Below are 15,777 nucleotides of genomic sequence, written 5' to 3' on the forward strand. Positions count from 1 at the left end.
TGACTGGTTCATCCCACAGTCAAGTAGTGTCTGGGTGTGACCAACCCAAGCTTTTAAAGCTTCCATAATGAAAGGCTTATTGATAGAGGACGGAGTTTTCCCATCCAAAACCAGCTCTAGACGGTTCTTAGGAGAAATATTCTGGAGGCTTCCTTCAGTTTCAAGAGAAAAGCCGTTAGAAATGAGCGAGCGGAAAATAAAAGATGAAAAAGTAGAAGAAGAAGAAGAAGAAGAAGAAGAGGAAGAAGAAGAAGAAGAAGAAGAAGAAGAAGAAGATAGAACCAAGAGAGCCAAAGGGAGAAACCACCCCCGTGTGAATGAGAACCAGCTGTAGAGCAGGTAAACAAGACACGTGCTAGGTGGAAACCAGGGAGGAACGTACTCCCTGGGGACAGACAAGAAGAAGAGAATAGGTGATTTCGCTAGGTTGGGGCTACCAACAGAGGAGAAGGGACAAGAGTCGGTCGACTACCATGACCTACTCTTGGCTGACCAGCTAGCTAGCCTCAGCCAACATACACCAACTCGACTACAAGAACAAGCTAACATCAATGGAATGGAATAGAACAAAAGAAAATAGGAAACTAAACGGATTGTAAACAACAAGAAAAATCGACTACATTTACAAGTACATGAAATGGACAGACTAAACAAAAAAACAAAATGAACTACTCCTTAAGCCAAAAATACATGAAATAACCTAGAATTGGGATAAAAAATATTGATAGACGAAAAAAGTGAAATACGACATGTGTTGTGTTCATTGCGTGTTCGAGTTCAACCAATTATTAAATTTGTCTGGAGTTTGACATTGTCGTTGATTCTTAAGCCACTTGTTCGAAAGTGCGATAAGCAAAAACTCCGTCCGTCCATCTATGCTATTCATATTAATGTGCGGATATAGGGCATTGTTTTCCACTTCGTAGAAGTTGATATGCAATCGCGATGAAATATTAGTAAGGTCACAAATGGTCCATTTCATTCATCATATTGAAGACGCGTCCCCTCTCATGCTTTTTCTCTTCAAAGATGTAAGACCAATTCAATTTTTCTTTCATTTTGTCAAGACGAAAAAATTGGTAAAAAGGTTAGCCTCCTCAACAGGGTTCTTCAATTGGTATCTTGAAAATAGCACCCCTGCAAGTTCTGAATGTAACTAATTAAGCAAGCAAGCAAACGACCAAACCCAAATAACACATTACTACTTATTCTCCAGGACAACTTATTCTGTGGACGCCCATGTTTTATACCATACATAAATCAAAGAAAAACTTTTGAAATATCTACAGGGCTCAAGGCTAATGCTGAAACAAGTGAAAATAAATATTAGCTAGACCACGCTGAAAAAAAATAATTGCCGTTCAGATTGTGTCCAATGAGAATGAGAGCTTTCAAGTTGGCGTCATCAATTTACGAAGGTATCGGCATCAACCGTTCATAGGGCCGGTTTTTTTAAAAGTGGCTCGTTTAGAGTTACAAATTTGGCATCATTTTGAACGAATTTGGCGATTAATTTCATACAGTGTGATCAAGAGATGGTTAAACTAACATATTCTTTCACTTGTTTAAGCCTTTGACCTTTGCCAATGATACATTTGACATATTGATTGATTTTTTTTGGGATTATATGTACTGATTCAGACATGAGGGTCCTCGGGGGGGCTAGCCTGGAGAAAAAGGGAAAGAAGACTTCCCGCTTTTTTTGGCTTCCTTCCTCTTTGAATGCCTTGCCTTACTTGCCTCTTTGGATTGAACCTGCCTCTTTCTGTAACTCAGAGCTTAACACTTAGATGGCGGGACGACAGCACCATCAGAAAAGCGCCATTGCGGCCGGATTATCGATGAACTCCATGTGCTATCATGATTTCTTTTCACCTTGAAGACAGTAATTGGCCTTTATGAAGGGGCTGCTTTTCAAGAAAACAGCCATTTGAGCGGTAGATTGCGATAGCTTCTGAAATTAATGACGCCAACTTGAACAGGTCTTTTAAGTATTAATTTCTTTATTGTCTTGGAATTATTTGTTTGCAAATTTGCAATAAGGTATCATATTCACAAGAATGTGTCGTGTTTTAGTGTACTATAGTCCGAAGACTTCGTTCATAACAGCAACCCAGGAGAGAATCAGGTAAACAAGTTTACAAAATAAAAAAAATCAGATGAATCAAATGAAATGCGACAGACAAAGGAATGTTCAAAGTTACGAGAAATTACATTGGTGAAATCAAATTTTCAGCCTTGGATTCAATACTACAAAGAAGTTCGGTTCTGCGGGCAATAAATCATAAATGCTAATGTTTATATTGTTGGAGGAAAATGGAAATGCCTAAGGAACTCCACCTGGCAACTGCTCGTAGCCAGAAGGTTTTGGATCATTAGAATTCAAAGTGTTTTGTTGTTGCTCTTGAAAGGTTGAACGGGACAATTAGGATTGTTCAAAAAACGAAATGAAATCAGCATAGATCAGGTTGCAAAGAGTTGGTCCTGATTGACAAGTAGAAACTCGGTAAAGCTATTGATGGGACCAATATGAGCCAAGGACAAGGATTGATCATTGGACCAAACCAAATTCGGCCCAAACACCACGGCTAAGTTCGACGAGGTCATTTTATTGAGGCAGCTGCGGTCCATTACCTGAAACATGGAATGGATTATGATACCTCTAATGGCAAGCAGCTCGTTTAAGCGGGTGGCAATGGAAAAACTTACCAGCGAAAGAAATTCCATGAGGTGCTTGAGTACTATGCAATTCTGATCGGGTAATCGACTCAACAACTCTTGCATATACGAAATCTTTTCATCCCTCGACACTTCTGCAAGCATGAATACATCACAGTTTATAATGTGCTGCTGAAGAACAATTCATACCTCAATCGCTGAATGAGTTCCAATTCATCATACCTTGAAATTTGACAACTTGATCAAATAGGTCAAAGGTAAGAATGGGCTCCTCAAGTTCTCTCAAGAATGTTTTCAGAATCACAGCAGCAATGTGAACGTCCCCTTCTTCGAACACAATTTGTTCTCCGTTGTTAATCTTGCTCTGTAGTTCTTTCACTAGAGCAGCACTTGCTGATCGTCGAAAGATGCCTTCCGTCTCGAGGCAATCTGGTTGGGACAAGAAATCAATGCATTTAAGCATGATGGGTGGAATGTCACGGCCATGAGCGGAATGATCCTTGATCCAATCCAGAGAGGCTCCAAATTGCAGATGAGGCGAGAGCGGGGCTTGACCCGCATTGGCCGTCGACAGGTTTGACAACGAGGATTTGCAATAACGTGCGACTAGTTTCGAATTGTGACTGGACCATAGAAAACATCGAAACGAGAGCAATCAGTCACAGAAGAAATGGGAATTATTTGAATGAGTTCATGACTTACTCGATGACTTGCTTGGGAATCGGTAATCGGGCCACTTCCATGTGAGGCTCAAGCTCATGAAGATAATTGACATATTGGACTTTCCGGCCGAACTTCACGCTAGAAAATGAATTTTGGACTGTGTGGAATACGGTATTGGCTGTCGTTGCATTTGTACTTGAGCTTTTATTGGTTGTGAACAAGTCTAAGATGGACGAGGGTAGTGTGGCAACCATGGTGTCAGAGAGTGCAATGAAAAGGAGTCGTCGGAGAAAATCCTTTTTATGAGGTCTTTTCGATCAGATATACTTCGGTATTTTCAACGTATCATTTTCACTTGGTCATTCAGTGCCCAAATTATTGAAATAACGGAAACAATTAAGGACACAATCCGTGTGCATCTTGTCGAGGGAGAAGTTGCAGATCAATTTGAAACAAAGTCGATAAAGCTTTGCAACTTCTGAACTAAATTTGTTCTGCTTTTCTAATTAAAGTGGCAGGCACTGTGATTGGAGAAATTGAAGTATATGGTAGTCTGATTGGTCCCCAGTTCCGAGGTTGGCGTTTCCAAAAATGAAAAGAGGAGCAGACACGAGGGACTCAGTCTCGAGACTTCAGGTCAATCTAGAACCACCCAGATATCTCTGGATCGTTGGAAAGGATTCTTAAACGTTCTTCAACGAAGGACAACGAAGGTCCGTTTGACCTCCCCTGGGAATGCCTCATTGCAAGGCTGGAATTGCAAGACTCACCTAATGATGGGCTTGAAAAAGTTCCATACGACTCGGATGAAATTGGTGGGGTGGACTAGATAGAGAGTTTTCAGGTTCTTCTTATAACGTCGATCGAGGGCCTTGTACACTTCCCAAAGCCATTTCAATGGAGGTTTGTTCTTCGAAGTCAATCCATGATGGAAATACACCAACGAGTAATCTATATTCACATATTTATCCAATGTTTGAGTGAGATAACTGAAACGAAAAATGCATTCCATTCTCATCAATATCGAATGGCAAAGATCATTCAGGATTTCTGCAATAACGTCGACTTCAAGACCCACCTACTGTACTACCAAAAAAATGACCCGCTTACCTCAGGAATTTCTGGTGATCGTCTCCTACCACTTCGACGATTCCATGGCGGGCAATAGCTGAGAAGTCCTCGTCATCGATGCCTTGCGACAAAGTCAGAGGACCTTGGGTCTGACCCAGATTCCCATCATTGGAGGCCACCAGAGCAGTCTCGAAATCCTCCTCGATGGTTCCATTAGACATGGGGGATTCGAGGAACTTGACCTCTCCAATACTGCAAGGAGTACCCACGGACAAACCATCTCGATTACCGGCATCCTCCACAAGATCAAAGTCTGAAAAGGTAAGAGGGATGATATCAATGAGGGCTGCTTTTTTCGAATGTGACGACCCACTTCGATTTGACTGCTCCAAGTGGAAAACATATTTTTTCTTCTTCTGTAGTTGAAGTTATGAAGTTGAAGAGGGACTTGATTTTCGGAAATACAAAATGAAAACAAGTCAAAACTTGGACGATCTTGTCAACTCAATAGTGCGGTGTCATCTTTCCTTGTCACAGTTGTGTAACATGTTTTTTCTCTTTCAAAACACGAACCCTCACAATGGCGCAGGTTTTAAATTTCCGTTTTTTTTTCGTTTATCATATCTGCTATCATTTCCTGATCGCTTTGTATTATCCTCATTGACCATTGAAGTTTACAACCCCTTCTCTCAATTCAACTCTGGAATATTTTTCAAGGTAACTTGGGTTCTGTCTGCAGATCCTGAGAGCCATTTGGCCGTTCTTTGTTTCGATTGGACATACTTTTAGGATACATTTGCACTCGGAAATTGCCTTTTGGGTGGTACCTTGAAGTAGCATCACTACTTCATTTTGAACACACAATGTGAGACTCAGACGTCCATGTCTGTTTAATAGAAAGATTGCAAGCTCTAACATTTGTATTTTTAGGGATTAGGACGCGTCATTGTTGATGGTGTACGATAGCACATTTTAAATCAAAAGGCAAAAGCCTAATCAATGTCACTTTGGCTAAAGCGGCCCCTGAATTCAATTGGTCCTTGGTCCAGGAAATAATTACGTGTGCACTGTAAAGTGCCAAGAACGGAACGAAATCAAGCTCCTCCGTCAACACTCAAACCTAGCAAATGTAAGTTGTGAACACTCTTCTTGAAGTTCATTCAACTGAACCGAGGTGAATTCGAAATGGAGCTTACCAACACTTAATCACCATGCAAATCTTCTCATCATTGTAATTGAAATCATTGCTTTGTTTGTTTGCGCCTGACGAGCTTGAAGAGTTTCGATCGATCAAGAGTGCAAAGTAACCTTTCCAACATTAACAGAAACCGCAGCTCTTTTTACACTCCCCTTCAATAAGAAACAGACAGACTGAATGTAGACAAAGAAGTTACGCTAGATTATGTATACAAAGATCTCTTTTGGTCGCTTCGTGTTTTTTTTTCTAAGCAGCTTTTGTTAGGTTCCGAAATAAACATTCATTAATTCCCCCAATTATTTCAAAATAGTACTTTCGAGACAAGGAATTTGAGAGGTATTCTGGAGCGTTCAACGGCCCAGTTTGACAATACTTTCTTCGCATGTTCTTTCACTTTCTTTGAGCTTGTCAAAACCATCAGGGTTTAATGGACGAAGGAAAAGTACTCATATAGATAGGATAGTAGTAGTAGATATATATATAGATAGTAGGATTTCAGAAATGTCTCAACATCCTTATGATTGGTCCACGCATGAAATAAACCGAAGAACGAGTCTCTGAGCGCATATCTCCTTTTGTCTTGCATAACGTAAGAATAGAGTCCGACTGACATCTTAAAACTTTTGATAGGAAAAGGAAACAGGACTTGAATAATAATATTATTACTTATTGTGATTTACTAAGGGTTTTATTCTCTGCAACGTAATGGAAGTCTGAGATAAAATGAAGTGCTCAATGCTAAAAGGGTACGTTGTTTTCAGTGAATAAAAATCAGAATGTTAATTACTCTCCGGATCAAGTCACAAAAAACAGAATGCACTAGGGTGAAACTTCGCTCCAGAAGCAAAGGTTGACAGGATAAGTGCCTAGAGCATACTTTGGGGGAAATTTTTCATGCCTTGCAAATTCAAAGCTCTTTAGTAGCAAAAAATATGGAAGTTACAAAATACCACCAAGCACCGAAAGCCATCAAAACAGGAGGTGGTGGTGGTGAAGACGAAGAGGAAGAAATTGGAGGAGGGAAACCTCCTTGTAGGAAAAACAAGGAAGTCGTGTCAACCCAAACCGGAATAACCATGAAATTCCACTGAGATCAAAAGAATCACATTTTCCACGGGGAGCAAATTTGGCTTAGAACCATCAAACTTCGCTCATTTTCATGTGACCCCCACATTTTCATTCCCCACCCTGTCAGACACAGAAAACGCAAACTGGGGAAATATGAATATAATCTCATATCACTGTACGCATTTTCTTTCCTCCAATTGGCTTTCATTCATTTGGACCACGCCAAAGGGAAGCTACAGACAAATAATGGAAAATGATGCAATTTTGAAATTGGAGGGTAATCCGCTGTGCTGGCACTGCAACCAACCAAACAAAATTCGTCTCTGGCATGGTAATCAGTGGGAAATTCACGGCCGACAATTGATCTATGAGTGACTGGCTTCCATTGCACCATTTCCAACAGATATCAAATTATTGATCTTCACAGTTACTTGGAGCTCTCATCTAAATTACAAGTTGGAGGCGATTTTCTTTCTTCAGCAAAAGTACGTACATACTAGAAGTCTAAGCAAGTACTACTTCTCCAACACTTGAGACAAGAAGAAGCAATTACCACAACCAAGAAAACGATGGCGGACGTGAAATTAATGAAAGAGCTACTCGCGACGTTCTTGTCTAAAAGGTTCCTTAATTTCTGTCAAAGCAATTTCAAGTTGTATCATTTATAGCTCGAAGCTTCTCAAAAAGTCTTATTGGCGCAAATTCAAAGCTAAAGTTCAACATCAGGGAGGGAAGTGAGATGAAGTGATTCGAGATCGGCATGATCATCGTGGTTGTACTTACAACGAACCAGCCATTCCAAGCCATTTGGAAGTTGGAGTTGGAGGACAAAGATTTCACGAAATCATTTCCCAAAAGTACTTGCTTGCCATCAAGGTCTTCAACTCTTTTCCATTCTAACTTAAGGAAGCCGTCGAATTTCGCGGCTTGATTTGAGCTCACAGCAATTGAATCCAATCCCATGCCCGACCCCTCGTGATGGCGTTTCTAGGAACTTGTCCCAGGCCCGCACAATCAGGCCTGTCGATGGAGCAATCGGGGGATTTTGGCGGCAAAACTTGGGCGTTGCAAACAAAGCCAGTAATTGTGCCAGTGGGTGAGGGAGTGAGCGATCTGAGGGAGCTTTTGCAGTTAGATTGAAATTGCAGAAACAAGGACCCATGAAACACAGTTTCATGACTGGCACATCAGGTTAGCTTTGTGCAACATTTACCAGGTCTACAACCAATTTGTTCTGCATGAGAGGTGCAGGGTAGTGATCTACAGTATCAAGGGATATTGGTATACACAGTCCACATCATGTAGTAGAGAGCACCTACCTAGTAACCAACCACGCACCAAGGTACATTGGAACAAGGCAGTCATTAGAGCAATTCGTATGGACTTGCAATGGGATTCGATAGAACAGCACGTGATAAGCGAACATTTTTCAAATCATTTTTTTATTTTCCAAGTTCAGTCTTCATTAGATGCAACAAGCGGGATTCCGAGATTACGTTAAGTGTTATGAATGCTTGCTTGGCCAATGTGGCAAAGCACCATGACAAATGCCAAGTTTTTGTTACGAGTTTCTGCCCGGTTAAGCGTGCTTGTTCCACGAAAGAAGTACAAGACCTCCATTCGTATTTTGGAGAACCTGTATCATTATGTAATCATGTTTACCCTTACATATATGCTAACTTCATGACCACAGCAACTAACCAATTGAACTTTCAAGCTTTGGGAAAACGTTCAAAATTACGAACCACACACTGCGTACGTACGTACGTGGGCCTGCATTTAAAGATCACTTCTTACCATCATGTTCGGGATGTTGGGTTTGAAGATCTGAGTCATCGAATTCCAAGTTCGGTTCGTAGTCATGGTAATCGGAGAGTGACGGGTACGGATCCTCACAATCCCCTCCGTAGGGAGCTGTAATAATGATCACAAAGGAAACAAGTCAGAAAACGGCTCTCTCTATATATACTTGGTGATGGCCTGTCTCTTCAAATTAAATCAATTTCTCCAATTGCGGAGCGGCAAATCAAATGGCAATTGATGGGAGTCCATAGACCTTACGACTATCCCTGATGAAGTGTGACCAAACGGAGGCTGCCTCTCAGCAGAAGAGCAATCTCCAATTCAAATGGCAATTTCTCGCCTCCATCCATCATTGACAAAGGCACGCAGTGGTGCCAATGACGGGAAGGTAGGTGGAACACAATAAGTTTCCCGAGAAATCCAGAGCGAGAACAAAATCCCGATGAATCGATCGAGGAAGACACGACAACGATGACGAAAACTGCCCCTACATGATGACAAAGATTATTGATTATCGTCTTCATACAAGGCGACACCAGAAAATCAACGACCAAATAATCATATTCTTGGGACTTTTATGCAGCTCTTCTCAAGAGCAAGCAACTGAATGATGTTGCCGTGAGTTTATTGGATGCGATTGATGCCGTTTGCAATTACCAACTAACCACTACAAGGGGATAGGGAGGTGTGAACTTCAAGGGTCTGATTCAATTACTCCTTTCAACATTTCAACCAAAGTGTGATGATCTTTGTTGTTGTTATCATCATCACCGGAAAAGTGTCAAGTCATTGACATCTTTTGCCTTGAATTTAGAGATTTAGCCAACCCTAAGGGGGAACTAATTCAGGGCCAATTCACTCAAATTCAGAGTGAATAGTTGAGATCTCTTTGTCTCGTGCAGATCTGTCTGTCTGATCATGATGCTGAAAACGAGATGATAATGGCGCTTCATTAAGATGATCTCCGAATATTACACAACCCTCCGTTCAAGCTTAAGGTCGAGATGATTACAGATACCATGATTGACTTTGAAGTGTATCAATCCTTGTCCTTAGGTATTTTCAAACAAATTTAAACGTAATGCCGCGGACAAGGAAAAAAGCAAGTTTTATGGACTTTGCAAAGTTTCAATGAAGTTTCTCCGCTGTCAGCGAGTCATAAAAGAAATCGTCCGATAGCCATAAATGGGAAAAACCAGTCAGGTTTCCAGCTTCCATGTAATCATAAAATTGGCATCAGACACCAATGTCCAGGGGAAATTTGTGTGCTTCCAATCGAGGGAGTAACTTGGAAGTCTCTGGCAAAAAGAAAGTGAATTGCCGCACTCTGGCCAAGATGACGGACGGACAGTGAAATCGTCAACCGAAGTAGTAAAGTCTTGTCGTTTTCTTTCGTGATTGCACCAAGACCAGATCTTCATGCCAACGGATATGTTGTTTCGATTCGCGTGTAAAACGCATATATTCTTGTTGAAAGTGGTGCCAATCCAAGCGTGGCCAATACTCAGGGCCTGGCGGTTGGCACAGTGTATTCCAACCTAGCTTGGTTGAGAGGCCCTTTAACGCCACTACCTTACGCAAGCGCATGATTTCTCGTCTATACGTAGTTAATAACCACAATGGTCACCGTTCTGATGGGAGACTCGTGGTAAGTAGGGAGGTAGTTTTCTTCCATTCAGAATTTGGTCTACTTGCTCAAGTAGACAATCTCAGAGGCAAGCAAGTGTTGCGAACCACTCGCTATCCACATCTATCCTAAATCCTCGCAGGTGTCTTTGTCAATGCGAGGAAATCCAGAAATCCAATCAACTTTCACAAACCACATACTAACTAACCGTATGCGTACATTTAAATAGAAATTCACAAATAACACCGGATTCAAATCATCAAAATGGACATTAACAGGTCTCACTTGATCAAGTAAACAAATTTCATCGGTAACAGTTTTGCAGTTCATTAATAGTTCGATTTGTTACAAAGAAGCGCTATTAGAAAACTATTTTTCAACATAAAACATTCAGAAAAACCTGAAATAATATCAAGTGCGAGAGACAAAATAGGACCGTATTTTTTGACAGAGATGCAGGTTCATTAGGTACTATATTTTAGCCCAAGGCTCAAACTACCGTTCGACTCATCGGTTACTACAAGCGGTCATTTGGTTGCCAAGATTAGAAAACGAATGAAGTGAGCACTATACGTACAAGGTACAGGTGGCAAAGACCTTGCGGAAGTGCCAGGTTAGGGCCTCACATTTACATCGCTTTCTTAGAACGTAGATTATTGCTTGAACTGAAAGTGCCTGGCCATTTCGCAAAAACAAAGAATTCATCAAAACTTGAGTTTGATGAGCCAAAAAAATCCATCATCGGCAATCTAGAGCTGCCAATTACTGTATTGAAGGCGTTCTTTAATGTTTTAGAGTTTATCATCTATCCTCGTTCTCTTCCTTTCATTCGGGTTTGATCTAATTCTCACAAACGAGTCAAATTTCTAGTCTGGGATCGGTCTCAGCCGCTCACAAACAATGGCACCGGACACTACCAGGGGAAATGGTTTTCGTGGGAAGACCAGTAAATGAGGATCGATTCGCAGCATTTTCTCAGCCGGATATGGAACTGGTTGGGGGACGAATGAAACTTTGCAAATTTGTTTACGGTACAACTACCACGCCTTCGATCCGAGCTTAATTGATGCAAAAAAAACGAATAATAAATCAGGAAGTATCGCTAGCGATCATGTCAGGAAGGACGGCAGTCTCGAATTCGACGAATTATTGGCACGTTCCATTTGTCACTAACTCAATTCACCATCTTCTCAGCCGTTCTTTTTACAATTATCTTGCGGTAATGTTATTTTAAGTATCATGGAAAAATTGTATGTGATCTAACGGACCTGAGATCAGCTCTAGTGCGCTCGCCATGAATCAATCTTTTTGCAGGTTCAATGCCATTCACACATGCTAGATCTAGTCCAATAGATAAAAAGCAACCCCGCCATTTTTCTCAAACGCAAACGATTTACGTACATTGAGTCCGGAGTGACAAACTGAAAATGAAAAAAGCTATTGGGGATTGAGTGGAATTAAAATTCCTTTCGCCGTGCAATCGTTGTGACCATAAGGCGGAAACGGGAAGTCGTTTTGGGCATGCAACTCAAAACTGGATATGCCTCGGGAGCATGGATTATCATGGTGGCATTTCAGAGCAGAGCAGCAAATCAACCTGAAGACGGTTGTTTTTTTGATCTAAATCTACCCACTAGTATCAGGCGCCATGAGCAATAAGTAGTGTGACGTTTAAACCCAGCAAATACAATACTGGCTTTGTCTCGATTATAACACTTGATAAAGGTTCAAATAGGAGCAAAATAGCCTCCATTATCAAGAACAATAAGTAAGACCAAAGGCAAGTTTTTTCTCGGCATCATTCTTTGTTAGTGAGATTTATGTGAAGCGCACTACATTTCCTGACGACCAATATGGTGAAATCTTCTAAGATCAAGATCATTCACTTCGTACGGGACACTTGAAACCCGACCCTGTTACCTTGATCATACTGATTTTTTTCTTAACTCTGTTTTTCTAAGTAATAGTTCTTCAATCAATGATTTGCGTAAAGGTCCCACTTGGCCGGTTGGTCCCGGCAATTTTTAAAAGATGATATTACGGACGAGCAACGGCAACCGTCAAAGGAATCATTAACTGATGCATCACAAACTTCAAGCCAAGGCTAATATTGAAGGCGGATTACAAGAAACGACTTTCAATTGTGATTGGATGAATGTGGTGAAAGTTTCTTTTTCCTCAACCATCTGATGTCATTCTACAATCTTTGTCTGCCCCTGTCCAAACACTTCATTCCCATTAGATGGACTGGCTCATAAATTGTTCACGGATTGGTTGTCTTGTCCAGCCGGTTTATGTAGCAAGATCCTGTTCAAAAAGTAATAAGGGGTATGGGTATACGTGCGTGCCTCAGTACAGGATCTTTGTCTATTTAACACTTGAAGGCAAGGCTATCGAAATTTGCAAATGGGATCCCAACAAAGGTGTAAGATCTTATCATCAATATTTTTATTAAAACACACCATGGGATATTCTTTGGACAGGTAAATGAAAGGTTCAGATTGCGAACATGTGAAGCCTAGATTTTCTTTCTCCACTTGAACCACTGAGAAGACCGTCACGTATCGTAAAACACAAGAATCCTTACCCGCATAAAATATCTTGGAGTGAAACAAGGTTGTGCTCATCATCTTGAACCGACAGATGTATCAACAGTTCAAGTTTAAACCCTCATTGCAAGATCTCTTCGGCCACTAAGAGGATAGATGTTCAGGAAGTTGTCCACTCAAGATAAAACGAAATGACTTTGGACTACTATCACAACAATCTCATGAATCATGTAAAACACCTCACAATGCAGCTCTTAACGCCCAAGACAATATTGAATGCGACTAGAGGCATGCTTAGTAAAGAAAATCGATGTCACTACTTGGTACGTCCATTTTAGATTCCACAACCACTTCAGCACTGAAAGAAGATTGGAAGCACGTCTTTTCGCTTCAGCGGCTTCACTTCAACTGTGCTTGAGTTCACTTCATGCCAAATGGACAGTGAGTGAGTGAGCTCTGTGAACATGACGTTGAAGAAGTGGAGAAAAAAGAAGACGAGAGCGAGGGCGAGGCATGGATGGAATGGGCCTTCTCTAAATACCAGAATGTCTGGCAAATCTTTTTCCTTATAAAGAGAGCTCGCCAAAGGATTTCAAAGATCAACGCTCTTTGGTTGCACAACGTCTATATGAAACTAGGCACAGTAGGTATTTCCTGGAAAAATTTAGACTCATAGCGGATCCATGACAAACGTGGGAGAATCACCTAAACGTCTTCACTGAGGTACGAAAATGGTTGATCGGCAACAAAATAATATTATAAACACCATCATCAAGCGGTTCAATTAGGCACATATTTGGACTGGATAGCTAGTCAACCTAGTTAGCAGCTCAATTGCAAAAACTTCATGGAGAAGAGTTTCCCTTAAATCCCAGGGGAAACTACAAATCAAAATGTCAAATGGGCCGAAATGGCCAAAAACGCACGATCACTTTTGGTCAAGTCAGACCAGGAAATTCATCGCGAAAGGTGTTTCAAGCACACCACAAATGGAACAATTTCAGTTGATAGAGATTACAAACAACTATCTCGAGTCTATCCATAAAGTGATAGGGTCTGACCTGTCCCAAGATTAATGTTAACCTGGATGGAGGGAATTAGGTTCCAAAAGCAGTCACTTCAAAACTGGTGGTTAAGCTACTTGACCATTCTCTCTCTTTCCCTGGGTTTTTAAGCATGTGTTTGTATGTATATGATGTGAATGCGATTTGTGCACTTAGGGCTTACCTTTGGAATGGGCGGTGGAGGCGGTGGATGAATAGGCGTTGTTGGCCCCCAATTGAAAGTTGCTCATTATGTGCGTTTGTGTACTGTCGTTTCGTTTATATTGCATTGAAGTTATGGCACTGGTTAAGCCGAGTGGTTGTGTAGGAGCCTCAAGGATGAAGGCTCCTCATGTCCCGTTCAACACCACAGACGGTGAGACAATACAACACTGGCACAGTCTGGGCGTGTTATGAAATGCTTTGGTCCTATGTAAGCGGCCCGGACTCGAGTCCACACGGCCCCTTGGTCATATAATATGCTGATCCTCCTCCTCTCCGATGGCAATCCCACACTGGAGACTCAAGGCGACGCCCTCATTCCCAAAATAAGTCGTAGCTCGGCCATGAAACCTCTCAATTCAATGCCACACATACATACACGATGTCACACATTCGACGAGCCTCTGAGCCTCTGCCGCATGCCTTGACAACCTCTTCTCTCCTTTTCACTCACACTATCAATGTTGGGGAAGATTGAGGCCGCTAGGAGGTCACTTTCAGCTAGCTAACAACAGCCTAACCTACTACATACGTGTGTACGTACGTACGTACGTACTACCTCATTGTCACACAGCTTGAAGGCCCATGGCCGATCTAGCTCCCCTCCCTTCTCTCCTCGCCTTTACCGTCTTGGCCAAGAACAGCCGAGCTACAAAGGCCAAAAGTCCTGCTGTTCGACCAAGACTCTCTCTCTGGTAACCGCACACCCGAATAAGACGACGATAAAGAAGATCAAGAGAGGAACGACAGCGATGAGGCTGACCGAGAATGCGTCTCGATTCGATCTTTGTTTGTGCCAGTGGAGCTTGTTGTAAGGGGACAAGGCCTGAGACAATAACGAGTTAGCTATGAGACGGCAACATGAATAGACAACAGATGAGCCCCTTTGACAGAACCAGGGACACTCATTAAACCGAGAACAGACAGGTTGATAAGATTAGCTGGTGCAAAAATAAGTTGAATGAGTCTGTATAACACTTAAAATTTAACAAAATTGAATTTGAATACTTAAATCTTGCTATTTTGGTTACAAATGTCTTTTCAAAGCGGAACACAGTTTGTCTAAATGAGGAAAATAGAGCCCTGACAATTCTGAGAGGTTGAGAGATGAGATAACTACTCTATCGATGATATTTACTCGTCGTCTCAAGCTGTCTATGTGACACGGTGTTCAAAAAGCCCTATCAAGTTTCCAGGGAAAATCCCGAACACTTCCTGGCATTTTTCTGCATCCAAAAAGTCATGGAAACAACTTCGATTTTGTTACTTTATGGAATTTTAGCCCACATAAAAAACTTACATACCTAAAAACATTATAAAAACTAAAATTTTCAAAAACCTATCTATTTCACCGTTACTTAGTTACATGGAATTTAGTGGTTCAAATTTCATCGTTTCTCACCCCTAAATGCCCCGGTTATATGTTATTTCAATTTCCCAAAGAATTAATATAGATTTTCATTGTCACAAAAAGAAAAGACTACTTTTCTTTCTCTGGCATAATTTCAAATTAAATAAAAACCTTTTACAACCATACCTAATACCCTAAAAGAAAAGATTTTTGAAAATTTATTTTTGAACCGTCTAAAGGACATTTAGTCAAGCGGACATTTACAAATATCAATGAAGTCTTAAAGAAGTTATTTTTAATCAGGTTCAACAAAGTCTTCAAGGAACGACCAAATCTATAACATTGTGTGTTGTATATATCGTTTCAGAAGTCAAGTGAATGCGTAACTAAGTTTACCCATGATGATTGTAAAACACGTTTTCAAAGATTACACTTTTAGTATGCTTTAAGTGACATTACATAGCATTTTTAGCTGTTGAGAGACTATGCAAGAAAAAGAAAAG

The 15,777-nt window shown here is 41.0% G+C and overlaps 1 protein-coding gene across 1 annotated transcript; it reads right to left on the reverse strand.

Annotated features, from left to right (window-relative positions):
- Nucleotides 1-1,983: 1,983 nt before the first annotated feature.
- LOC131878459 (rho GTPase-activating protein 1-like) lies at nucleotides 1,984-14,788 on the reverse strand. The gene is made up of 8 exons (XM_059224439.1): nucleotides 13,886-14,788; nucleotides 8,477-8,593; nucleotides 4,453-4,726; nucleotides 4,113-4,331; nucleotides 3,382-3,480; nucleotides 2,902-3,302; nucleotides 2,710-2,813; nucleotides 1,984-2,634 (listed from the first exon to the last, which is right to left on the reverse strand). Exons 1-8 carry the CDS (start codon nucleotides 13,950-13,952, stop codon nucleotides 2,464-2,466), a joined length of 1,452 nt encoding a protein of 483 aa, XP_059080422.1. The 5' UTR covers nucleotides 13,953-14,788; the 3' UTR covers nucleotides 1,984-2,463.
- Between the last annotated feature and the right edge of the window lie 989 nt (nucleotides 14,789-15,777).

The sequence above is a fragment of the Tigriopus californicus genome, chromosome 3, assembly GCF_007210705.1.
Source record: "Tigriopus californicus strain San Diego chromosome 3, Tcal_SD_v2.1, whole genome shotgun sequence".
Lineage (NCBI taxonomy): Eukaryota > Metazoa > Arthropoda > Copepoda > Harpacticoida > Harpacticidae > Tigriopus > Tigriopus californicus.

Coding starts and splice junctions, on each gene's coding strand:
- LOC131878459 (XM_059224439.1), bottom strand. CDS start 13,952: ATGAGCAACTTTCAATTGGGGGCCAACAACGCCTATTCATCCACCGCC. Junction 8,594..13,885: donor CTCCACCGCCCATTCCAAAG/GTAAGCCCTAAG, acceptor TCATTATTACAG/CTCCCTACGGAGGGGATTGT. Junction 2,814..2,901: donor TCAAGTTGTCAAATTTCAAG/GTATGATGAATT, acceptor TCATGCTTGCAG/AAGTGTCGAGGGATGAAAAG.